The following is a 26,501-nucleotide window of genomic DNA, read 5'->3' on the forward strand; positions in this document are numbered from 1 at the left end:
TTTTCCTCACCTGGGCTGGGCTTGCTTGTTTTATTTTTAACAAAAAAATAAATAAATAAAAGTTCTATTTTTGGCAAATGTAAAGGCCTTTTCATACCTAAAGTGAAATGAATAAGCCTCAGACTGAAGGAAGTGCAACCTTACTCGTGATTTCTCTCAACACGGGGACAAGAGAGGTCAGTCTATGAATGGGAAAACAAAGTAACTAGCATTACTTTTTTGGAAAAGAAACTTAGATATTTTGTTGTAAATCTAAAAGTAATGCGTTACTTTACTAGCTACTTAAAAAAAAGTAATCTGATTACGTAACTCGTGTTACTTGTGCGTTACCCTGAACACTGACCGTAACGGTAATGACTACAGTAGAGCACACATGATTTACCTTTTCACAGGCATGAGAGTTTGCGTAGGAACTAAAGTTATCTGAACTGCTTCTGTGACATCCTGGTAACCCTGATCAATCATTTACATTCAGTTACTGTACTAATAAAAGCTGTTATCTATCATCACATAATTACATCACCACAGTGAATAACTACACAAGCTGAGTTCAGGTGAATGTACAGCCCTTAAAAAGCATTAATCTGTGTTCAGATTTCAGATTGAGCATCTCGATATATCACGGTGTCTCGTCCGTCCGCTGATCTGATGTTCACTGCTGTAGCGAGGATGAACACAACTCGCTCGACTTTGAATAATTAACCGTTTACATGTGCTGTAAGACATGTACATGTACAAAAATGCCCCGTCTGAATGGGCAACAAATAAAGATTTGACCTTCAGTAAAATGAATATATAATGTTGGATACTGATGAGAAGGTCAACTACTGAGGTGTGACAGCGGTTCTTTTGTTAAAAGTGTGGAGTTTACATGATCGGCAAGTGAAACGCCTGTGCATGAAGTTGTTTGAACAAAATATCAATTCTTGTCCGACGAGAGAGCTTTTCCTACAAGCGTTAAAACACATTAACGTAAAGACAACAGTAAGGTGTCCGTGGCTTGATCAGATGACCTTTGGCACTCTGTGCCGTATGCATGCAGAACGTTTGCACGCAGTTTCCCGTTCAGGATGATTTAATGTGGCCGCGGCTCCGTACCTGCCTTCTGTTCTGTGTCTTTCACTGCAGGGTAAAGGAGGACAGTCTATTTTAATCAGTGTGCCATAAAAGAATCGCACAGTTCCACTTCCTGTTCCCCACAGTCACGCCACTGATCATGATGGAGATTCGTTTAGTTCATGTGCATTTTATCAAGTCATCTGGTCTCTAGTAAAGTTAATTAGTAGATGTTTTCTCATCCAGTGTGTCTTACAGTAGGATTATCACAGCTTCGGCGGCTGGAGTGACGTCACGGTCACGTTACTGAAGCTGAATTAACCTCGCTGATCCGCCCGGATCTTTAACCTGTAGGTCACATCCGCTTCTGCAGGCTAACGGTGTGTTGATGTGTTTCAGAGAGGAGAAGACTGAACAGCTGCTGGACTGCAGACAGGAGCTGGACAACATGGAGGCAGAAGTGAAGAGACTGCAGCAGGAAGTGAGACGTCACCTCACCTGTCTATCAAATAAAAAAACACGTTCCTGTGTGACACTGAGCTCAGCTAAATCTCTGTGGTCGTAATTGCGAGTCCTAATGTGTCATGATTACAGTAAATCCTTTAACTAATTACATGCCACAGCTTTACACGTCCAATAACAGCTCAGCCAATCATCACGTGTGTATTTATAGATGCTGCTGTATCACTCTGTCGATCCGTGGCATGATACAGTGATAAATAAACACACACGCAGCAGTCCAGGCTCTTAAAGCCATAGTTCAGACCAAAATATTTTAGACTTGCATGATTTACTTTCTTTTGTGGAATACAAGAAGAGAATGTTTGAGGAGATTTTATTCTGCTCTTTTCCATACAATGAAAGCTCAGAGCAGCGGTTCCTGTATGAATATCTATATCATTCTGCTGCATTGGTTTACCATTAACTCTTTCCCCACCAGCGTTTTTTAAAAAGTTGCCAGCCGGAGCCAGCATTATTGATCATTTTCACAAAACTTTCATGGCCCCCAGAATATTTTGTTTTATAAATATCTGAACACATATACAATATATCAAAAAAAGAAAGAAAAAAAAGCATTCTAACTTCGTTTACTTTTTTTTATCAACGCTTGAATGTGGTTGTTTTATAAAAAAAGCAACATTTTGAACAAAAAGCTGATAAAATCATTATTTTGTCAAAGGCTACAGCTTGCATAATCAACGTTTTTATCACATGTTTCTGCTGCTTCTTCGCCTGTGTTTTGATCCAGAGATTCTGTACTCTTTCAGAAGATGCGTGATAGCGCCCCCCTACTGTATAACAGTAAAAATAGGGATTGCCAGAAAATTCCGTCAACGGCGGGGAAAGAGTTAATGTTAGATAATTCTGCATGTGGTAAATCAAAAAGAATATTGGATAAAACTCTGATAAATGTGATTGATCATCAGAGAACCCTGCCATATATCTGTGGCTCTCACAACCGAAGGCTGCACAATGTTGTGGCATTTTCAATGAAAAATCATTGGTATTTACTGTGACTGATGAACAACACCTAGAATGTTGACCATTCCCATATAGCGGTTGTGTCTGGAGCGGTCAGATCAGGCGTAGTAAATACATACAGATATCTATGCATGAGTCTGCCTAAATAATGGCAAAATTTTTATTTGTATCTATTCCCAAAATAGTTTTGTGTGTTTACAAAGATTGAAATTTGTTGTAAAAAGAGACACATTTAAAGAAGTACAAAAGTATAATTTGCTGTTGTGTGTGTTTGTCAGAATCTGCAGTTGATGTGTGACGCGCGTTCGCTGCGGGCGTATCGTGACGAGCTGGATGCGCTCCGAGAGAAGGCCGTCAGAGTGGACAAACTGGAGAGTGAAATGATGCGCTACAAAGAGAAACTCCACGACATTGAGTTCTACAGGACCAGAGTGGAGGTGCGTTCACATGATTATATGTGTTCACGAGGGAATGCTCGGAATATCGTGGCAGTTATTGATTGTGTGTGTTCATGAGGGAATGCTGGGAATGTCGTGGCGGTTATTGATTGTGTGTGTTCATGAGGGAATGCTGGGAATGTCGTGGCGGTTATTGATTGTGTGTGTTCATGAGGGAATGCTGGGAATGTCGTGGCGGTTATTGATTGTGTGTGTTCATGAGGGAATGCTGGGAATACCGTGGCGGTTATTGATTGTGTGTGTTCATGAGGGAATGCTGGGAATACCGTGGCGGTTATTGATTGTGTGTGTTCATGAGGGAATGCTGGGAATGTCGTGGCGGTTATTGATTGTGTGTGTTCATGAGGGAATGCTGGGAATGTCGTGGCGGTTATTGATTGTGTGTGTTCATGAGGGAATGCTGGGAATGTCGTGGCGGTTATTGATTGTGTGTGTTCATGAGGGAATGCTGGGAATGTCGTGGCGGTTATTGATTGTGTGTGTTCATGAGGGAATGCTGGGAATGTCGTGGCGGTTATTGATTGTGTTTGTTCATGAGGGAATGCTGGGAATACCGTGGCGGTTATTGATTGTGTGTGTTCATGAGGGAATGCTGGGAATGTCGTGGCGGTTATTGATTGTGTGTGTTCATGAGGGAATGCTGGGAATGTCGTGGCGGTTATTGATTGTGTGTGTTCATGAGGGAATGCTGGGAATGTCGTGGCGGTTATTGATTGTGTGTGTTCATGAGGGAATGCTGGGAATGTCGTGGCGGTTATTGATTGTGTGTGTTCATGAGGGAATGCTGGGAATGTCGTGGCGGTTATTGATTGTGTGTGTTCATGAGGGAATGCTGGGAATACCGTGGCGGTTATTGATTTTGTGTGTTCACGAGGGAATGCTGGGAATACCGTGGCGGTTATTGATTGTGTGTGTTCACGAGGGAATGCTGGGAATGTCGTGGCGGTTATTGATTGTGTGTGTTCACGAGGGAATGCTGGGAATATCGTGGCAGTTATTGATTGTGTTTGTTCATGAGGGAATGCTGGGAATACCGTGGCGGTTATTGATTGTGTGTGTTCATGAGGGAATGCTGGGAATACCGTGGCGGTTATTGATTGTGTGTGTTCATGAGGGAATGCTGGGAATGTCGTGGCAGTTATTGATTGTGTGTGTTCACGAGGGAATGCTGGGAATACCGTGGCAGTTATTGATTGTGTGTGTTCATGAGGGAATGCTGGGAATATCGTGGCGGTTATTGATTGTGTGTGTTCATGAGGGAATGCTGGGAATGTCGTGGCAGTTATTGATTGTGTGTGTTCATGAGGGAATGTTGGGAATGTCGTGGCGGTTATTGATTGTGTGTGTTCATGAGGGAATGTTGGGAATGTCGTGGCGGTTATTGATTGTGTGTGTTCATGAGGGAATGTTGGGAATGTCGTGGCGGTTATTGATTGTGTGTGTTTATGAGGGAATGCTGGGAATGTCGTGGCGGTTATTGATTGTGTGTGTTCACGAGGGAATGTTGGGAATATCGTGGCGGTTATTGATTGTGTGTGTTCACGAGGGAATGCTGGGAATATCGTGGCGGTTATTGATTGTGTGTGTTCACGAGGGAATGTTGGGAATATCGTGGCGGTTATTGATTGTGTGTGTTCACGAGGGAATGCTGGGAATATCGTGGCAGTTATTGATTGTGTGTGTTCACGAGGGAATGTTGGGAATGTCGTGGCGGTTATTGATTGTGTTTGTTCACGAGGGAATGCTGGGAATGTCGTGGCGGTTATTGATTGTGTGTGTTCACGAGGGAATGTTGGGAATATCGTGGCGGTTATTGATTGTGTGTGTTCACGAGGGAATGCTGGGAATATCGTGGCGGTTATTGATTGTGTGTGTTCACGAGGGAATGCTGGGAATATCGTGGCAGTTATTGATTGTGTGTGTTCACGAGGGAATGCTGGGAATGTCGTGGCGGTTATTGATTGTGTGTGTTCACGAGGGAATGTTGGGAATATCGTGGCGGTTATTGATTGTGTGTGTTCACGAGGGAATGCTGGGAATATCGTGGCGGTTATTGATTGTGTGTGTTCACGAGGGAATGCTGGGAATATCGTGGCGGTTATTGATTGTGTGTGTTCACGAGGGAATGCTGGGAATATCGTGGCAGTTATTGATTGTGTGTGTTCACGAGGGAATGCTGGGAATATCGTGGCAGTTATTGATTGTGTGTGTTCATGAGGGAATGCTGGGAATACCGTGGCGGTTATTGATTGTGTGTGTTCATGAGGGAATGCTGGGAATGTCGTGGCGGTTATTGATTGTGTGTGTTCACGAGGGAATGTTGGGAATGTCGTGGCGGTTATTGATTGTGTGTGTTCATGAGGGAATGTTGGGAATGTCGTGGCGGTTATTGATTGTGTGTGTTCACGAGGGAATGTTGGGAATGTCGTGGCGGTTATTGATTGTGTTTGTTCACGAGGGAATGCTGGGAATGTCGTGGCGGTTATTGATTGTGTGTGTTCACGAGGGAATGTTGGGAATATCGTGGCGGTTATTGATTGTGTGTGTTCACGAGGGAATGCTGGGAATGTCGTGGCAGTTATTGATTGTGTGTGTTTATGAGGGAATGCTGGGAATGTGGCAGTTATTGATTGTGTGTGTTCATGAGGGAATGCTGGGAATGTGGCAGTTATTGATTGTGTGTGTTCATGAGGGAATGCTGGGAATGTCGTGGCGGTTATTGATTGTGTGTGTTCACGAGGGAATGTTGGGAATATCGTGGCGGTTATTGATTGTGTGTGTTCATGAGGGAATGCTGGGAATACCGTGGCGGTTATTGATTGTGTGTGTTCATGAGGGAATGCTGGGAATGTCGTGGCAGTTATTGATTGTGTGTGTTCACGAGGGAATGCTGGGAATACCGTGGCAGTTATTGATTGTGTGTGTTCACGAGGGAATGCTGGGAATACCGTGGCGGTTATTGATTGTGTGTGTTCACGAGGGAATGTTGGGAATGTCGTGGCGGTTATTGATTGTGTGTGTTCATGAGGGAATGTTGGGAATGTCGTGGCGGTTATTGATTGTGTGTGTTCATGAGGGAATGTTGGGAATGTCGTGGCGGTTATTGATTGTGTGTGTTCACGAGGGAATGTTGGGAATGTCGTGGCGGTTATTGATTGTGTTTGTTCACGAGGGAATGCTGGGAATGTCGTGGCGGTTATTGATTGTGTGTGTTCACGAGGGAATGTTGGGAATATCGTGGCGGTTATTGATTGTGTGTGTTCAGGAGGGAATGCTGGGAATGTCGTGGCAGTTATTGATTGTGTGTGTTCACGAGGGAATGCTGGGAATGTCGTGGCAGTTATTGATTGTGTGTGTTCACGAGGGAATGTTGGGAATATCGTGGCGGTTATTGATTGTGTGTGTTCACGAGGGAATGCTGGGAATATCGTGGCGGTTATTGATTGTGTGTGTTTATGAGGGAATGCTGGGAATGTGGCAGTTATTGATTGTGTGTGTTCACGAGGGAATGTTGGGAATATCGTGGCAGTTATTGATTGTGTGTGTTCACGAGGGAATGTTGGGAATATCGTGGCAGTTATTGATTGTGTGTGTTCAGGAGGGAATACTGGGAATGTCGTGGCGGTTATTGATTGTGTTTGTTTATGAGGGAATGCTGGGAATGTGGCAGTTATTGATTGTGTGTGTTCACGAGGGAATGCTGGGAATGTCGTGGCAGTTATTGATTGTGTTTTTTCACGAGGGAATGCTGGGAATGTCGTGGCGGTTATTGATTGTGTGTGTTCACGAGGGAATGCTGGGAATGCCGTGGCAGTTATTGATGATTATTATGTGTTCATGAGGGAATTCTGGGATTTTGATTGCTCTCATGTTTGTATGTGTTCATTTAGGAACTGAAGGAGGACAATCAGGTTCTGCTGGAGACCAAAAGCATGCTGGAGGATCAGCTGGAGTCATTCAGAGCTCGATCTGATAAACATCATGAGCTGGAGAAGGAAAATCTGCAGCTTAAAAACAAGATCCATGATATGGAGATGGTGAGAGCTCATAGCGATAGTCCATTAATGCAGCACTATATAGACTGATATTGATTTTTATAACTTATATGATTATTTGCATGTTTATGTACCTGATAAACAATATGCAGAACCATTATTTGTTTGTTTTATTTCTGTTTTTAACACAATTATATCAACAGCACTAAAATTAAGTTTTAGTTAAAGAGTTAGTTCACCCAAAAATGAAATTTCTGTCATTACTCTCCCTCATGTCGTTCCACACCCGTAAGACCTTCATTCATCTTCAGAACACAAATTAAGATATTTTTTGATGAAATACATGACTCGCCCATAGACAGCAATATAATCAACACTTTCAAGGTCGCGAAAGGAACTAAAGACATCGTTAAAACAGTCATGTGACTGCAGTGGATCAACCTTAATGTTATGAAGAGACGAGAATACATTTTGTGCGCAAAAACAAAACAAAAAATAATGACTTTATTCAACAATCTCTTCTCTACCCCATCAGTCTCCTACGCTGTTTACATTGTAAATACAGTGCAGCACCTCCAGGTTCTACATTAGAACTCCGACTCAGTATTGGCGACTCCTGCGTCAGCATCACACGCATGCATCGTGCTGATCACGTGACCAGCATTAAACTTTAAAATATGTTTTTGTGTGTCTAGATTATGAAATACCTGCTGACAGAGCGCTGTTTTTATCTAGGTGTTTACACTGAACTTATACTCAAATTGCGATCTCTTGGAGATAATTAATTTCCACAGGGCTGTAATTATTCATGTTTATTAGTGAAATAAAGATTATATAGTAAATAATATTAATACAATTTAGGGAGTTTTAAGTGAGCGGATCTTGTTAAAAGCTACTTTCATTGGATAAGCTGGAGCATTCCTCCGTGACATTTTATGAGTCTAATGATGAGCATCTCTAACGAGAGAATTAAGTTCAGCAGTTTGATTTCCAACATACATTTATTAATGGCTGTTTTATTTAATTCATGTAAAGTTACATCTTTATTGAGACATGACGGATTACGTGACTCCTCTATTTCTTAGCACCAAGCTGCTTAAACTACATAGCATTTATGTAGCATTTATCTGTGAATCTGATGTAACAAAACCAAAAATGCTGAAATATTAATAAATTTGCTTATCGGTCAATCACTACTATTATCCACAACCTAACCATATTATAAACAGAAAGTATAACAGTTTACAGTCAAATAACACACAAGCAACTTCCAACCTATCTACACTCAAAAGTGCTTAGATTCAGCCAGTGCAGGGAGCACAGTGTGTCTGTCAGCTGTCTTATGCTGCTGGGGCATTAAAACCTTTGTTTCCCAGCTCAGACTGCGTACTTAATTTCATAATTATAATAAAACAAGACAAAAACAAACAAACAAAAAATCAAAACAAGACAAAAATATTCACAGTCTGTATGTATGATTCTCACCAGATTACTGAGTGTTTATTTCCATTTTCATCCACGTTTTTATTTGTAAAAATACTATAATACAATCACAGAACAAAATGAGTATTGGACACAGATTCCCTGAGAACACACTGCTGTAGACAAACACATGATCAAATGGCATTTATAGTCAATAAATCTAGTTAACTCGTAACACGCAACCCTACTATGATTTCTGTGATGCAGAATCCAGTCATAAAAATGGAATTGACAGAATTTGGCAAGTTTTGGATGAAAGTAGTTTTATGAATTCAAATAATTAGCTTATTCTTTTTGATTGTTAAAATTGAACTCAACCATTAATATGGAATCCAGAACAATTAAAACAGAAAAACACAGAATGCAGAAAACCGGAGAAACAGAATTTGAGAAAAAAAATAAAAGTTTTCCTAAGTATGGCTCATCGAGAATTGCAGCTTATTAAAACGAGCTGCTTCTTCATGAAATGAACTTTAGAAAATACAGTGAATGAACAGATACATAAACTAGGATGTGAAGTATCGTAGTCGTGATTGTATGGAGCCAGTCCCTCTGTGCGCTGGATGCTGACTGATGGCGTTGTGTTGCAGGAGCGAGACATGGACAGGAAGCGCATGGAGGAGCTGCTGGAGGAGAACCTGTCGCTAGAGATGGCTCAGAAACAGAGTATGGACGAGTCTCTGCATCTGGGCTGGGAACTGGAGCAGCTCTCCAAAACCACACCTGAACTCACTGAAGGTACGCTGACATCATCAGCCGACAGATGGGGTGTATGTGGGACATGTTTACTCACAAATACCAGATTATGATGCTTTGCCAAGAAGGTTAACTGACCCAAATTCGGGATGTTTTGCCAACTTTGATGAGATCTCAGAACAGAGGCTTCCGTAGACGGTAAAAGTAACTCTCAGAGCTTTGTGTGTTGGTGAGCGCAGTGCCGCAGAAATCTCTGGGTCACGAGGTGAATGACCTGACGTCCAGTCAGCTGCTCAAGCTGGAGAAGGAGAATCAGATGCTGCTGAAGACCGTGGAGGAGCTGAAGGCGTCGAGTGAGAGCGGCGCACGCCTCCGACTGGAGAAAGACAAACAGAAACTCAGCCAGCAGGTCAGAGTTCATCTTCAGTAGATGTGTTTGAATTCATAAGGTTCATTCTTGAGTTCATTTTATCCATGTAGAATGATGAAAGTGTCTCCATAGGAAAATTAAGAGCGATTGATGACATCAGTGAAACGAGGATTGTTATTTCAGAATAAGACCAGAGAATTAAAAGAGGCTTCAGAGGTAAAGGCCCAGTCACACCAAGAATGATAACTGTATTAGCATCCTCAACAGCAGACAGTATCATTCTGATTATTATAAGTCTGTCTCGTTAAATGCTTGAGCTCAGGATGGATTCTGATTGGCTCTCAATGTTTTTCAGCTGGAAAAAAAGTGGCTCCAATGATATCGTTCCTCTGTGCCGTCGTCTTGTGGACTTTACTTTCAGAATGAACTAAATCTTTATCGTTATTGTCCTTGGTGTGAGCGGGCATTAAACTGAGGCGTGTAGACAAAGAAAGGAGAGCAGTTTGAACAGAATGGGTTAAAATGTTGCGGGTTTTAACGGACAGCGAGCACCCAGAGCTGGATCATATTCATCAGCGAGTAATCCGGTTTAGATCTGATTTGGGTTTAGTTAAGCTGCTTTCAGAGGATTAGGCGCTCATATGAGTTTGATTGCTCATTATGAGCGAGTGTGTGTCCATATGTCAGAAGAGTGATCATGCTCACGCGTCTGTCTGTGAGCGTGTGATGACTATGAAGCACACCGAGACGTGCCGTGTGTGTTTGCACAGCTGGAGCAGCTGCAGGCGGAGCTGACCGCAGACAGAGAGAGTCTGCGCAGTGCTGAGAGTCTGAGCGCAGACCTGCTGAAAGAGAAAGCGCAGCTGGAGAAAACGCTGGAAACGCTCCAAGAGAACTCCGACAGACAGGTAAACTTCATTCACGCTGAAGACATGTTGTACTGCTGTGTCGTGTCAGATTGACAACGCAATTCATTTTATGACGAGCTTTTCTTGTCCTCCAGACAAAATCATTGATTTTTATACAGTAAAAACCAGATGTGTTTGATGGCACAACTGTCAAGTGGGAGAGCTTTTATAAAACTGATCATCATGTGAGTTTGACATGTCAGATTTTACCAGCTGTAATTATAGCTCAGTCATGACAGAATAAACGGTAAGCATGGTAATGGTCATGACAAGTTAATGTGTTTGGTCTTAGATCTGCAGAGCGAGTTCAAAGGCTTACTGCTGCTAACATGTGAAACATGCATAAATCCCTGCACAAACACAAGCCCCCAACACTGCAGTAAATCTACCATCTACTGCTGCTGTTCTGAAGAGCTGTGTTGACCGCAGGTTAGGTGTAACATTAGTCAACTGACTTCCTGTGTTTACCTGGCATCCTGCACCAGGAGAGCTGGAGCTTATTGAACTGGTCACTTAGTCTATCTGTGTGTAGTTGGGCTGGCATTGCCTTAGGTCTATTTAACTAATGACCTATGTGTGCCCGAGCCGTTTTGTCTAAGGATTACCCATTTAGAAACGTGTGCCATTAACTAAGACAGGATGTCACGTAGCAAGCTGGTAGAGATTAGTAAACTGCTTACAGCAACACTATTTAAATGTTAGCAGAATAGGGAGCACGAAAGCTCATTGGCTGACAGGTTACATATTGGCTTGTGTTGGCAGATTACAAAAACTTGTCATATGAGATTACTCCATACAGTTTCATCACTGAACCTTAAAGGCATTGGCACATTAAGTCAGGCTACTTTAGCTTATTTGGTTCTTTTTTTTTCTTTTCTTTTTTTCATATTTACAAGGACAATGCACATTAATAAACATTTCTGCAAATGTGTCAGTTTTAACCATGACAGCTTTTTTCAACTTTACTATTCAACTTTAGTCTCTGGCTTGCAGCATGCAGAGTAATAGGAATAACTACTAGATAACACGCATAAGGATAGCCCAAATCAGTGCTGCATTGTCACAAAAGCTTAACATTTGCAAGTGTTTTTAAGTCTTTCTGGTTTAAACATTCAGGCTATTTTAAACTATTCATGTCAAGAGGCAAAAGAGAATTCAATTCGTTGCTTGCGCTTAACTTTTCTTTTATTTATTATTTATTTTTGTGGTGGAGCCAGTGAAAATTTTGGCAGGGCAAGTAAAAATGACTGCTAGCCCAACCGGACCAGTAGGAAAATCCTTAGCATTGAGCTCTGACTCTTACCACAGCCTTTTAACACTTTAAAACTTTCCTTATGACAGTTTTCTAGAGGAAAAAAAATCTGTATCTTCAGGGCATAATATAGATTTTTTTTTATAGATCTCATGACTAGTGATTTTGAAAACATCTTTAATGACTCGAGAACAACGAGTTGTCTCAGAGAGTGATTCGTGCATGCGCAACATCCCATAGATTCTGTACAGGAAACAGAAATTATTAGTTCACTTCTCGAGTCTTTCAGGTTCGAGTCGTTCATTCATCACGTCACAGCCCCATAGGCTGAATGCAGTCCTTTTGTTCTTTTTACCACATGATGTTACAGCCATTCACAACCTTCCTTAAAACAAGTGCATAGTTATTTTTTAAGTTTAATTTATTTTTTAGCTAGTACAATAATTGATTTTTCTGTATGAAGACTGAACATATTGGTCTAATATTTGTATTAAAAAGACTGTCAGAAGGGACATAGTGGCATAACAGAAATGTTTATATCTTTCGATAATTATGATATATTAACATAATTCAACATACAGTCAATAGTGATACGAATAGGGGTGTAACGATACGCTCAGCTCACGATACGGTACGTATCCTGATACGTTCCTTCCAAAACACTTGCGCTCCAGTGGCGTTGATCGTTGCTATGCAACCATGAACTGCGCTCACCAAGTTTCAACAAAGGATAAATTGATTTCTAGCCCTTGCATTACCTTTACTACTAGATGTATTTATGGAGATAAGATATAAAAACCACACTGTACAGCTATGATCAGCTGTTCGGCTGAGATTTTGATGTTACGGAAAGGCCATAGCTGATCGGTTGGTTCTTGTCACATGACCTGTTGCGGCATTCTAAAAAGTTGAGAATTTTTCATCTCAATGCGCCTGGAAAATGCAACGCATGCGCGTCGCAACCGTGTTGCTCCCATTATGAGTCCGCCTGCCGCATGGCTACATTTGAAATAACTGACTTGCACATGGAAAAGATGCAATATGTGAACGGCCCACAGAGCTTCTTAAAGCAAAGCATCGCAAGCATCTTTTGCTTTTCTGTGAGCAGCTGTGGCTGTGGCACTGTGGTGAAAGAAAGCCACGACTTTTCTCACGCGACCGAGCAAGAGACTGACACGAGAAACGTTTAAACCTGCTTGCAAGATTTGATGTGCAAGATTCGATGTGCGTGTAACATTAACTGCTCTAGAGAGCTGATTGAGACACCCTTAATATGCGGTGACAACACAGCTTCTCTCACTGCCACTGTTCCAGAGTAGGTCACGTCGGCAGCTCAACCAATAAGATTAGACTGCCGTCATATCGTAAAAGTATCGACATCACTCTACGATAGGGGTGGGACAAAATATCGATATGGCGATATATCGTCGTCCTTCTCTGTACGATACGAGAATCGTATCGCTGCGCAAAATATCGATATTTTAATAAAATAAAACGCTATAAATAGACTTCTCTGCTCAAAGCGTCTTTACTTCAAGGCGGCACTCAACACATGAATGTGGGAAACATGAACATAATTTTTCTAGTCTAAGAAAAAGAGGTTTTTAACAGGATGGCATGGAGAAGTGTGAGTAGCCTAAAATAGATTCCTCAGCCACGTTTAAGTTCAAAGTCTTGACGCACTTATATACCATTGATGTGACAAACGTTAACATCTTTGACGTTCTTCACCGAGTGATATACGAGAGCGTTTGAAAGCATGGAGCCTGCTTTCCGTGCTATCTGTGTAAGCGCTCTGTGAAGAACATCAAAGGGTCTGTTAGCACCTGGTCACTTCATGTATTTTCTCTGATCGAATAGCTATCCAATTGTGAAAAGGCCAGGTCTAAATGCCCTCTGAAACGCATTTTAGATGGATTTAAATCCGATCGCTCAAACCACTTCAGGAGGAGGTCTGGGACGCATTCCAGTCAAAACTGTCTATGCATGTATCTGGTTGTTGAAACCACAAGTGTAAATTTTACTTCTCAAAAAAATACTAAAACTGAAACGTGTGAGAGTCGGATATGACAACGCTACTGCATCAAGCATCGCCGCAGATGAACAGCTGAGTATCTCTTCAGCAAGCTGACGTGCAAACTGCCGCATATGAAAGTGAAACTAAGTTGCAAACACACAATTACCTTCATTAAAAGTAATGATACCTTACCAGTGCAGTTGCCGCGCTCTCCTATTGCGGTCTTTGATTTTGAAATTAGCTGATGGTCAGTAAAATGCATCTCATTTGTTGCTTTCGGTGACGTGAACTCCATTAAATCTGCATATAGCAGATTTATCCGTTTTGTGGATAAGGAGAGAAAACATAACCTTTTCACTGGCATTTTGTTTTCATAAATAGACAGATATCGTGATGTATCATTATAGGATTGTCTAGCAATATATCGATTATCACAGAATGGCTGAATCGTGATATTATCGCTATCGTGAGCCATGTATCGTGATCGTATCGTATCGTGAGGTACCCTGCGATTCCCACCCCTACTCTACGATACATATCGTAACATTTTTGCATCGTGAAATATCGTACTGCAATATCGTTACACCCCTAGATACGAATGTAACGTATTTGTTGTGAGACACTGGGCTGGGAAGCGGTCAAAGGACCCAGACCCGAAGAACTCGAGAGATGAACGAATCATTTCAGTTTCTGCATCCAGCCTATGGGAGGTGAGGTGAACTAACAGACTGCATAGCCTCAAGACCCTGCTAAGCAATTCATTAGTCATTTCTTACTTATAATTTGGCCTTCATAGCTGTATTAGACTATAGTTGTTATTTTTTCAAATGTGATAAACGTTTGCATAAGTAGTATGGGTTGGGAAATTTAATGTAATATTTAAATTATATTCTGCTGAAATGAACGAAATGACTTGGAAAAAAGATTAGTTAATTTTGCTGAAAGATATTCAAAGATCCAAGTAAGTAAAATGATCCAAACTTCCATCTACTACTCATGACAAGTTGGTGGAAGTGTTGCAGAAAGTGCTCTGGTACCCTCAGGTCATGGTTGTCATAATACATTCCAGGTTTGATCTAAATAAGTGAAATACATGAAAGCGTTGCGAAGATATAGCCTCACGTCCATTTTGATGTCAAATACATTCAAAAGTTATTCATAAACATTTTGACTAATAGTCTTAACTAGATTGGTTGAATGGTCTGTGACAGGAGTGTCCAAACTGTCCTGCAGAGTTTAGCTCCATCTTGCCTCAACACACCTGCCTGGAAGTTTCTAGTTTCTAGGAAGACTTTGATTAGCTGGTTCAGGTGTGTTAAATTGGGGTTGGAGCTGAACTCTGCAGGACACTTTGGACTCCCCTGCTCTAGGAGTTTGAAGAAGTAGGTTTTTTTAAGAAAATTCCAAATGGATTTTCATGGCAGCCTTAAACTGTCCTGTTGCTAAACTATCCCTATTATCTGACATGCTCTGTGTGGTCGTGACGCAGGTCAAGGGTCTGGAACAGGAGAACGAACATCTGAACCAGACCATCACCTCTCTCAGGCAGCGCTCTCAGGTTAGCGCTGAAGCCCGCGTCAAAGACATTGAGAAAGAAAACCGTGTGCTGCACGAGTCCATCAAAGAGACCAGCAGCAAACTCAACAAGATGGAGTTTGAGCGCAAGCAGCTTCGCAAAGACCTGGAGCACTACAAAGATAAAGGAGAAAGAGCTGAAGAGTTGGAGATGGAGGTCCATCGACTGGAGCGAGAAAAGGAGAGTCTGCAGAAGCGACTCGCCGCTCTAGCCATCACCTGTGAGAAGGTGGAGGTGTTGGAGAAGGAGAATGCCGAACTGGAAGCGGAGAGTAGAAGGCATAAGAAAGCAGCGGACGGTCTGAGAAATGTTTCCTATCAACTGGAGGTCCTGGAGAAGGAAAGCGCTCAGCTGGACGAAGAAAACCTGGAGCTCAGGCGCATGGTCGAGTCTTTACGGTCCACGGGAGCAAAAGCGGCCCAGCTGGAGTTGGAGAACAGAGAGCTGGAGAATGAGAGAACTCAACTCAGAAAGAGCCTTGAGCTGCTGAAGGCTTCGTCCAAAAAGAACGAACGTCTGGAAGTAAGTAACCAAAGCCTAGATGCAGAGAACCAGCGGCTCCAGAAAGCCCTGGAGAACGGCAGCCGCAAGATCCAGAAGCTGGAGGGGGAACTGCAGGACATGGAGGTGGAGAACCAGAACCTGCAGCAGAGCTTGGAGGAGCTGAAGATCTCCAGCAAAGGTCTGGAGCAGCTGGCGCAGGAGAACGCAACCCTGGAGCAGGAGAACACTCAGTTGGAGAGGGACAAGAAACTGCTGGAGAAGGAGAACAAACGGCTGCGACAGCAAGCTGAAATTAAAGACTCTAAGCTAGACGAAGACAACCTGCGTATCTCTCATCTCGAGAAAGAGAACCGCGTGCTCGGCAAGGAAGTCGCCACTCTCAAAGACACGTGTGGTCGCATGAAAGACTTGGAAAAGGACAACAAGGAGCTGGTCAAACAAGCAACCATTGACAAGAAGACTTTGGTCACTCTGAGAGAGGTAACTGTCTCACCTCAAGAAGAACAAGCAAACATTTTTATATATGGTGCATGCTTGATTGTGGATTACATGCATGACCTTTGTTGTGATGTTCCCTGATGTAGGAACTAGTCAATGAAAAATTAAAGACTCAGCAGATTAACAATGACCTGGAGAAACTGACCCATGAGCTTGAGAAGATCGGTCTCAATAAAGAGGGTCTTCTGGGTGATGAAGAGAGCTCTGATGACAGGTAATTCACACATTATTGCAAAGATCACTGTAGCTCAGGGATTCCCAACTCTGACCCACGAGGTCTGCTTTCCTGCAGAGTTCATCTCCAACCCTGATCAAACTCACTTGCCTTAAAATTTCTAGTAATCCTGAAGACCTTGATTAGCTTGGATCAGGTGTGTGTGATTAAGATTGGAGCTAAACTAATCTGCAGGAAAGTGGATCCTGAGGGCCAGAGTTGAGAAGACCTGCTGTAGTTACTAGGGCTGCAACATCTAATCAAAATAAGATGATAATTGATGATAATCCATAATGAAAACAATCCTGATTTAACAGTTTATTTCATGTTTGCCAGGTTTAAGCTTCTAGAGTGTAAGCTGGAGTCCACTCTGAAATCCTCTCTGGAGATCAAAGCGGAGAAGATAGCTGCTCTAGAAGCCCGACTGCAGGAGTCCTCCAACCTCAACCAGCAGCTACGGCAGGAACTCAAAACGGTTTGCAACGTCTAAACGCATGCATGATGAGTTTGTTTGGTTGTTTGGCAGTAGGCCGTGACTTTAGATTGTGTATATTCTTCTTCAGGTGAAGAAGAACTACGAGGCGCTGCGTCAGCGTCAGGAGGAGGAGTGTACGGCTCAGAGCTCACCTGCTAGAGGACGGGAGGACACACAGAGCATCAGTAAATGGGAGAAAGAGAGTCAGGAAGCCACGCGAGAGCTTCTGAAGGTCAAGGATCGACTCATAGAGGTGGAGAGAAACGTATGTACCAGCATGACAACTGCAGCTCATCACTATCAGAATGCCTTTACGTTACCAAAACAGTTGATGATGTTGGTGTTTGTCCAGAACGCCACTCTTCAAGCAGAGAAACAGGCTCTCCGGACCCAGTTAAAGCAGCTGGAGTCTCAGAGCAGTAATCTTCAGGCGCAGATATTAGCACTGCAGAGGCAGACCGCGTCCCTACAGGAGAACAACACCACGCTGCAAACACAGAACGCCAAACTACAGGTCAGAGTCTCATTTCTCACCGCATTATCCGGGCAAACGTTGTTGTATTTCTGAGCCATTGAGCATCAGAGTGTGATAGATTTTTCTCCTCATGAATGTAACAGGAGATTGGTTGTAATTAGCTTTTCAGGAGATCTGCAACGATCTTACATTGATGTTAGTCTTCAGGAACCCTGCTGACGTCTGCCATCTGCTCAAGCTAAATGACTTTTGGCATGAGTTGAAGTTAAAGAGAGTGATTATGATGTGCTCACAGGTGGAGAACTCGACACTGAACTCTCAGAGCGCTGCTCTCATGTCCCAGAATGCTCAGCTTCAGACGCAGCAGTCCAGCACAGAGAGCGAGAGAGATGTCGCCATGCGAGAGAAGGAAGAACTACGCGCGGTGTACGATCTGCTGCTACACGACCACGAGAAACTGTCCGCCCTGCACGAGAGACAGGCATCTGAGTACGAGGATCTGATCGGCAAACATGGAGAGCTGAAGAGCGGCCATAAAAGCCTGGAGGTGCAGCACCGCAGCCTGGAGAACAGGTACAAACATCGCATACGTCACAACGAGAGCAATCATTTGTTCAGCAATCACATTTAAATGTTGTAGACCTTTTAATGAATGGAGGGAACATTTAACAAACTCCATCCATCCATTCTCCAAAACACTTGCTCCAACCCTGATCAAACTCACAGGACTGTACCTTTTCTAGTAGTCTTGAAAACCTTGATAAGCTTGTTCAGGTGTGTTTGACTAGTGTTGGAACTAAACTCTGCATGTGCGTTACTCTGTGTTGCTGTGTCTAAAAAAGCATACTGTATAGTAGCTTCTACATTTGGTTCGAAACTTCACGTCCATTAAAAAAGCGTGTTCTCTATGGTATGAATGAAATTCGGACGTACTACATCTGCCATGTTGTCATTATATTGTGTTCATGGTGTCAGTTGAGTCACTTCACCTCCATTCACAAATCCTCTCCCGTGGCCTCATGTGATAGTAAAGTGTCCATTGAATGCGCACTTCAGAATCGTCTACTGTTTTATGAATACTGTAAATTTGGACAAACTACTTGGCTCACATAGTCTATTATGTAGTATGGACGTAATCATATTCAGACGCAGAGTGTGTGTATGTGCAGGTACAATCAGCTGTTAAAGCAGAAGACAGAGCTGGAGAAGCTGGAGAAGGAACTCAAAGCAGATCGAGAGAAGATGATCTCCGACAACAAGAGCCATCAAGACACGGCTGCACAGTACCACAAACTCAGCGCGGAGCACCACACGTGAGTGTCACGAGGGAACATCTCTCTCTCTCAGGTGATGCTCAATACTCATGAGCGTATGTCATGTGTGCAGGCTGAATTCTACATACCAACAGCTCCTGAAGGACAATGAGCTTCTGCAGACGGATCATAAGACTCTTAAGAGTCAGCTGAACACGGCCCGTCTGGAGCAGACCCGTCTGGAGGCCGAGTTCTCCAAACTCAAGGAACAGTACCAGCAGCTGGACATAACCTCTACCAAACTCACCAACCAGTGCGAGGTACACGCTTGACGTACACAGAAAGGTGTTTTCTAACAAAGGCATGTGGAGGGTAACTGTGTTTGTATGAAATGTGTCCTGCAGCTGTTAAGTCAGTTGAAAGGGAATCTAGAGGAAGAGAACCGGCATTTGCTGGATCAGATCCAGACCCTCATGCTGCAGAACCGGACCCTGCTGGAGCAGACCATGGAGAGCAAAGACCTGTTCCACGTTGAGCAGCGGCAATACATGTATTCCTACACACTTATATTCACGCTTTTTTACCCTCATTCTTCTTTATCTTTTAAAACTATTTCCCTGTAATTGACATCAGCTCCTGTGTGCAGATACACTCTGATGCTATCTCTCTCTCTCACACACACAGTGATAAACTCAATGAACTGAGGAGACAGAAAGAGAAACTTGAGGAGAAGATCATGGATCAGTATAAATTTTATGACCCATCACCTCCACGAAGGTAAGCGTTGCTCACAGATCACTGGATGTGTTTGTAACATGGGACAGCCTTGGGTTTATCTTTCAACTTCACTACAGTCCCCCTGAATCCAAGTTTTGTTGCTTTTAGTCTGTCTATTAGCTTTGAGGTCTTCTATATACTAGTGTAGTTCTAAAAACACTGACTAAATTTGCTTTTAGAAGATGCATTTAAAATGTACAATCTTTCTCTTCCGGAATTCACACCTAGAAACATTGATGACTCACAATGCACTGGAGCAATTTTGTCCACTCAAATGATTTCTGGAATGAGATGTACTTGCCTATTAAATTATAATACCACTGGCCTCTCTCCATAAACATTTGTCAAAGCCTGGGTTAAAGGTTTTCTCTTTAGGTCAACTCTCATCTCTTTTGAGATCCGCCTGTTATTTGCCACCATGCCTTGGCATTGCTAAGGCCATGCTGTCCACTCTCAGACTTTCAGGCTGGACAACGAATAGCCGGCAGCCATACCCTCAAGGTTGGAACCATTCTGAGTGTTATTGGGTTTCCTGAGAGTATAAGTATTATCATTCAGAGGGCTAGAGTGGTTTCCATTAGGTCCTTGATTAACTCTGAAGTGGAAGGTACAAGGAACCCAAATGTGTAATTTAATTTATCTGTTCTCATCCAGATATTCTCCTAAGGTTTTTTCCACTATTATCAGCATACCATGCGAACCGGTGGGTACACACCGTATAGTGAGAAGATTCATGCAGGGTAATTTGCACAGGTGGTTCTTTAAAAAAAAATTATACTTGTGCATTTATATTTATGCATTTAAGTGATGTTTTAATCTAAACAGACTTACACTGCATTTAGTCTTTCTCCGTTCATGGATTCCAAGAGAACTGAACCCATGACCTTGACATTAATAGCAACATGCTCTTCTGTTTGAGCTACTGGAATGCTACTGGAATAACTACCGCCCTTAGTACTCAACTCTGTAATTATGAAATGCTTGGAGTCGCAATTCAGAGACTGCATTTGCTTCTTACTCCTCAAATCACTTGATCTACTGCAGTTTGCCTACCATCCAAACAGAACTATGGACAATGGTATGACACAAATGCTACACACCACCCTCTCCCACTTAAATTACATGAAGGGAAACTATATTAGGTTGCTGTAAGTTGGTTACAGGTAAGCATTCAAGACTGTAATCTCCACCAGAATTGGCTCCAAGGTCCGGACAGTAGGACTGAGCTTTTCTCTCTGCCTGTGGTTTCTGGATTTCCTAATAGTTAGACACATCCTCTCTCATCCTAAACACTGTCACTCCCCAGGGAAAGCAAACTGATAAAATCTGCTGATGACATCGTAGTGGTAGGCCTAATCATGGACAATGATGGAGAATCTGGCATGGGGATGCTAAATTCTTTTCTCTCACTACTCGACTTCACTTAACTGCATTTCCCAAAGGCATCGTAAGCCCAAGTAGCTCATAAAGACTTGATGCCAGTAATTTCTGCAGTATACTTAGGCTTATGATGCTTCTGGGCAACGCAGCTCAGTCTGTTGCTGAATGATCCTGGCATATCCCTAATACACAGTGCGGCACAGCAATACTTTTACCATCCCAGATGCCAGAAGTTCAGAATTGTCCCTCAGATGATAAGCACCATGTGGGACAGTAGCGCTGCCTGGAACTGCTCCTCATAGGCCCTTCAGAGAGTGAAACTTTCATCTCATCGCAACACCAGGAGGGATTTACCCTCCGTATGAGATATGCGCTCCAGGAAGTGTAGGATAAGAGCCAAGATAAACAGTTGTTTAAACATTTCTGTGGGCTGCTTATGCTGTTATGCACATGCATTTTTATACATTTTTAGTACGTTCAGTGACAATCTACAAACCTGTGAACTGTACTGTAGTGGTCATCTTTCTTTTTTATAGAAAATATAAGACATTTGCATTGCATTGGCTTCTGGGAGGGACATCACTGGTTGTGAACGCTGTCTCAGATTCATGCAGAATTTCTCTAGGCTGGTCTTGCTCCCAAAATTAAAGATGATTAAATTGGGATTGCTTTGGTCAAGAGTAGAAAATGTCATTTTTCTCTGGTGAGGAGAACAGAATACACTGTTTGTGCCCACTGATGCCATTGAGAATGCATTTAGATGGGACAAACACAAAACTTGTGTGTTTTGCAAGTGCATTATCGAAGCAACAAGCTTGTGTGATGTGGCTGAACGTTGGAGGGTGAAGAACTTGGAGAAATTCCAGGTGTCCTGAATACTCAAGTTTTCAAGTGACCCCTGGTGTTTTGGGGTTTCAAATTATTACATAAAAATGCTTTACAGGACATGGATCACATGATGAGGGTTGTGTGTGGTTTCTGCAGGAGGGGTAACTGGATCACTCTGAAGATGAAGAAACTCATCAAGCCAAAGAGTCGTGAGCGCATGCGCTCTCTCACACAGACCCCGTCCCGCTCAGAGTCCAGCGAAGGTTTCCTGACGCTGCCCCACCCAGACAGTCAGGACAGCTCGTCCATAGGCTCCGGATCCAACTCACTGGAGGATTCGCTCACCCACCGCAGCGGCAGTGAGTATCGGCACTCTTCCTGTTCTCTGCATCTTCCCATATTTGCAGCACTGCACAGGACTGACCCTCCTACAGTCAGAGAGTTACTTCACTCCTGAATCACTCTGATAGATTCAGTAGGGCTTTTCACACTTGAACTCGTTAACCCTGGGTCATTGTTTTACACTGCTCATAATTAACCCGGGGTTAACAATTAATCATGGGTATTCATAAACTGGTGTTTCACACTGTACATTCCTAAATGCTGTGTTAATGTCCTTATTTGCGGTGTCACTGATTGGACGAATGCCGCACACAACCTGTTTACGTAAAGGCTCTAGCATAGCGTATCCTCATAATATAATTTGCTGACTATACTATCAATTTTATTCCTGAATGGACTTTTCGGATTATAATGGTAAGAATGAAACGGTCTCTTCTTAACTCCAATTGTCATGTTTTCCATTACAGTTTGACATTTTACGCCTCAAACTCTGAAACGACATTTTAGCACGTGGCATTTCTCTGACAATCCAAAACACATAAGGCATAGGATTGGTTGCCTGTTGTTAAGCATCTAGCCATAACATTCTAACACCGCATCATTTCACACTGCACACGTTTGGCACCGCAGTGCGGGGTTAACAGTGCAAAAGCGTCTCTAATCCTGCTCCGGAGCAGGGCTTCATATCCTCGGGTATAAAGCACTGCTAACCTCGCTTCTAAATTACAAATGAAAAAACATTCCTACCCAGGGTTAAAATCGAGGTTGAACAATGATAGCCTGGTGCATCTAACTGATTCCGACGAATTCTTTCGGCTGATTTCCTAAGTAGAACCAGCTCAACTCAAAGGTGTGTGTCGACTCATGGTCTGGCTGGTAGTACGTTGGTGATGCATGTGGGTTTAAATTAGAGAAATATCAGTTCTTGAGCCCATGCACTGTCTTTGCAATAAGATCTTATTTGTTAACATTAGTTAATGCATTAGTTAACATGAACTAACTATGAGCAATATATCTTTTTAGCATTTATTAATTTTTGTTAATGTTAGCTAAATACAATGGTTCATTGTTCATAGTTGTTATTTTTACATTATTTCAGTGCATTAACTACTGTTAACAAATACAACTTTGGATCTTAAAAATGTATCAGTAATGTAGAAATTAACATGAACTAAGAGTAATAAATGCTGTAGAAGTATTGTTCATTGTTAGTTCATCTTAAATAATTTAGTTACCTAAACAAATTAAACCTTATTGTAAAGTGTTACTGATAGTTGTGTTAAACTTGTCTGTTTATTTTCTTTGTGATTTTGCAACCACCCAATCAAAATTTTCTCTCACAATTCACACGGTGAGCTTGCATTTCAGCTAAAGAATGTTAACAGGAAGCACACGCATGACGTCATATGAGATGTATGATCGCGTAGTTCCGGCCTGACGCTTTCTCTTGTGTTTTCTTGCTTTCTTTGTGAAGGGAAGAGAGCTGAGAAAAGCCAAACGCAGGCTTCCTCTAACGGTATGCTGTCAGTCAGCCCATGAACACTCTGCATTTGTGTTCATCACTATTAAAAGGTGCAATACAAACAGCACGTGTGACTGTAATTCAGCGCTCCCCTGCCATCGTTCTCCAGTGTCATTCATACACCTGTGCGTGATAGCACAGCCTTCATTTGAGCCGCTCAGTGATGATGTGACATTGCACCCTTTAATAATCATTCCCTGTTGTGCTGTTGGCATCAGACGGTGTGGCGTACGTTTCACCGCTCGCTCACTACATGTGTGTTCTTGTAATGTGCAGCTGTGATGGATGTTAACCATATGTGCATCAGTTTGACAGCGATGGTGCACTGTTGTCATGCTAACAACCGTCTTTTCTCTCCTCCCGCTCGTTGCGTTTCTTTGCCTCGTCCGGTGACAGCGCTGAAAAAGCTTCCGTTCATGAGGAACCGATCCAAGGAGAAAGACCGAGTGAAGGCCGTCTACCGCCGCTCTATGTGTAAGACATCCGATAGTCCACAACCATCATGCTCTTCTCTTACTGTCCGTCTCTCCATTTATCATCCTCAGATATTTCACACATATGCACTGTCCTCATTCTCTTCTGACCAATACAGTAGTGGCATGGATATTAATGTTTAAAGAACTAATAAAGAAGATTTAAAGTCACTTAACACTAATTAGTTAGTGTCCTGCTAACACAGCGTTTAAGTGTCACACTTGTTCGCACTGCCTGCTAGACTTCCATTATTAGTGTATTAGAGTGTAAACACTGTTCACATGATCATTAATCAGACCTGACTGAGATGTTATGCTGCTTTAAAAGCATTATATCACTTGTAGAGTCATGGTAATGTCTAGATCTCATGTGCCGGTGATGTATCTGGTGTGTTTCCAGCATCGTGACTCCATGAATCACTTTCATTCGTTCACTCTCTTCATGTTTTCATACTCATCTTCACTGCATGTGACTGTGCTTCAGCAGTTCTTCAGTGTCTTAATACAGTGTGTGTGTGTGTTTCTCAGCCATGAATGACCTGCTGCAGTCCATGGCGGTGTCCGAGGGTCAGTGGTCCAGCAGCACTGATCATCTGGAAGCTCCTGATGGGAAGGAGTTCGGATCCATGGACTATTCCAGCGCTGCTGCCGAATACGCCAGCCTGAGCCGCGGCCGCAGCGCTCGACACCACACCGATACAGGTAGAGTTCAGCGCTGGATACAAAGAGTGTTTGTCAAATTAACATGCATGTCATCTCTTTCTACATCATTCAGGGTCTGTGCAGGTCTTAAAAAACGTTAAATTGAATAACCCTGATCATTGTGTGTTGTGCTGTGATGACATCATGGTTCTGCTCTGTCGTCTGTAGGTAATGCCGTGTCCAGTGATGACATCACACAGTTATCCTCAGAGGAGTCCAGTGTTCTGCGAGCTCAGGGTGAGAAACTGTCCTGTCCAACATCCGTCTCAAACCCTTACAGCAGGTTCATGAGCGTCTGTGCCGGTCCATCTGTCGAGGCGGTGTGACGCCGTCTCACGCTGCTCTGACTGATCCCGCTCCAGATCTGAGCCAGCAGACGGACAGAGCTTTCATGCTGCATTTACACAGCATCTATATTCTCTAATAGAATGTTTACATAGAATAAATCTTGATTTCATTATGATCCTGGTTTTAGTTATTAGGGCTCAGCGACTGAATGCTCACAACAAAACAAAAAAATTGTGCAATGAAAAAATTTGTGTTATTTTGTTTTATTTATATAGTGAATTGTGTGACTGTAACTTTGCTGTGATTAATTCATATTTACTGTATATAATATTAACTGTTTATTTGAAGTGCTTAGTTGTTATACATTTAATGTTATTGTAATAACTATATAATTATATCTCATTAAATGGCTTTAAGCTAGCTTTTTATTGTTAGTAACTTGTAATGCAGCAAACGATATGTTGGTAAGGTTACCCTGCTGTGATGCGTGTCTGACGCTCTGTGTTTGTGTGCGCTCAGGCGTGATGAACGGCAGTGCGAGCGCAGCTCACAGTGAGAGCAGTGGTGACGTCAGCGTGAGTTTGGACAGTCCGCAGCACAGCTCTCTGGATGGCAAACGCAGGGCCAAATCTGCAGGCAGTGAGATGGTTTCCCTGCAACAGTTCCTGATCGAGAGCACAGACCCGGCAGAGGTGATGCACGAGAACCCGAACCACACACGTATACCAAATGCTTACAAAACACAATATTGTCTCTAGACACTAGAACCACACATTCAGACAGGAAGAGATGGACATGTAAACCAACCCATCACGGTTTGGCTTTTTCAATTCACAGTGATACCACATTAATTAAGAGCAGCTTGGAAAAAGCTCAAATAATTGGCCCAGCAGTGTCCATCTGTAACCCTCTGAATCACTGTCCATATCAAAGTAAAACAAACCAATGATTACACAGATGTAAACTCAAGCCTACAGGACACACACACTACCGGTCAAAGGTTTGGAACTTGCGACTGCCAATACTTGTGCTGCTGCGAGTGAGACATAGTGCTGCTGCACAAATAGCATATATCAATAACCCATAGCAGATCTATGCAGGTGGAGCTGGGGAAGTTGTAGGGCTTTAGAGGAACAGTGAATGTAACCAGTCATTTAAATGTGAGCAGCTCATTGGCTGAAGATGTGACCTGTCAGCCTGTGCCATCTAGAGTTTCATGACAGAACTATGTATTGAAATTAACAGCTGTTTTCTATGTGAATATATAGTAAAGTGTAATTTATTCCTGTGATCAAAGCTGAATTTTCAGCATCATTACTCCAGTCTTCAGTGTCACATGATCCTTAAGAAATCATTCTGATATGATGATTTGCTGCTCAAGAAACATTTATGATTACTATCAATGTTGAAAACAGTCGTGTTGCTTCAGATTTCTGTGGAAACCGTGATTTTATTTCTCAGGATTCTTTGATGAATAG

At 42.6% G+C, this 26,501-nt stretch overlaps 1 protein-coding gene across 5 annotated transcripts in view; it reads left to right on the plus strand.

The window, feature by feature from the left end:
• Positions 1–26,501, plus strand: part of ccdc88ab (coiled-coil domain containing 88Ab) — a 51,023-nt gene that overhangs the window by 15,026 nt on the left and 9,496 nt on the right. For all 5 annotated transcript variants that reach the window (XR_010895234.1, XM_067386918.1, XM_067386919.1 and 2 more), the window contains exons 9-29: positions 1,456–1,537; positions 2,817–2,975; positions 6,887–7,033; positions 9,064–9,211; positions 9,409–9,578; positions 10,310–10,447; positions 15,206–16,276; positions 16,381–16,508; positions 16,845–16,983; positions 17,072–17,248; positions 17,336–17,497; positions 17,754–18,031; positions 18,628–18,771; positions 18,845–19,031; positions 19,116–19,261; positions 19,396–19,488; positions 21,853–22,055; positions 23,957–24,034; positions 24,562–24,735; positions 24,904–24,972; positions 25,543–25,715. Coding sequence is in view for 4 of the 5 variants with exons in the window: in XM_067386918.1 (XP_067243019.1) it covers positions 1,456–1,537; positions 2,817–2,975; positions 6,887–7,033; positions 9,064–9,211; positions 9,409–9,578; positions 10,310–10,447; positions 15,206–16,276; positions 16,381–16,508; positions 16,845–16,983; positions 17,072–17,248; positions 17,336–17,497; positions 17,754–18,031; positions 18,628–18,771; positions 18,845–19,031; positions 19,116–19,261; positions 19,396–19,488; positions 21,853–22,055; positions 23,957–24,034; positions 24,562–24,735; positions 24,904–24,972; positions 25,543–25,715 (4,066 nt within the window). In the remaining variant the exon portion in view is untranslated. The remainder of the gene's footprint in view (positions 1–1,455; positions 1,538–2,816; positions 2,976–6,886; positions 7,034–9,063; positions 9,212–9,408; positions 9,579–10,309; positions 10,448–15,205; positions 16,277–16,380; positions 16,509–16,844; positions 16,984–17,071; positions 17,249–17,335; positions 17,498–17,753; positions 18,032–18,627; positions 18,772–18,844; positions 19,032–19,115; positions 19,262–19,395; positions 19,489–21,852; positions 22,056–23,956; positions 24,035–24,561; positions 24,736–24,903; positions 24,973–25,542; positions 25,716–26,501) is intronic.

The sequence above is a fragment of the Chanodichthys erythropterus genome, chromosome 5 (genome assembly GCF_024489055.1).
Source record: "Chanodichthys erythropterus isolate Z2021 chromosome 5, ASM2448905v1, whole genome shotgun sequence".
NCBI classification, from domain to species: Eukaryota; Metazoa; Chordata; class Actinopteri; order Cypriniformes; family Xenocyprididae; genus Chanodichthys; species Chanodichthys erythropterus.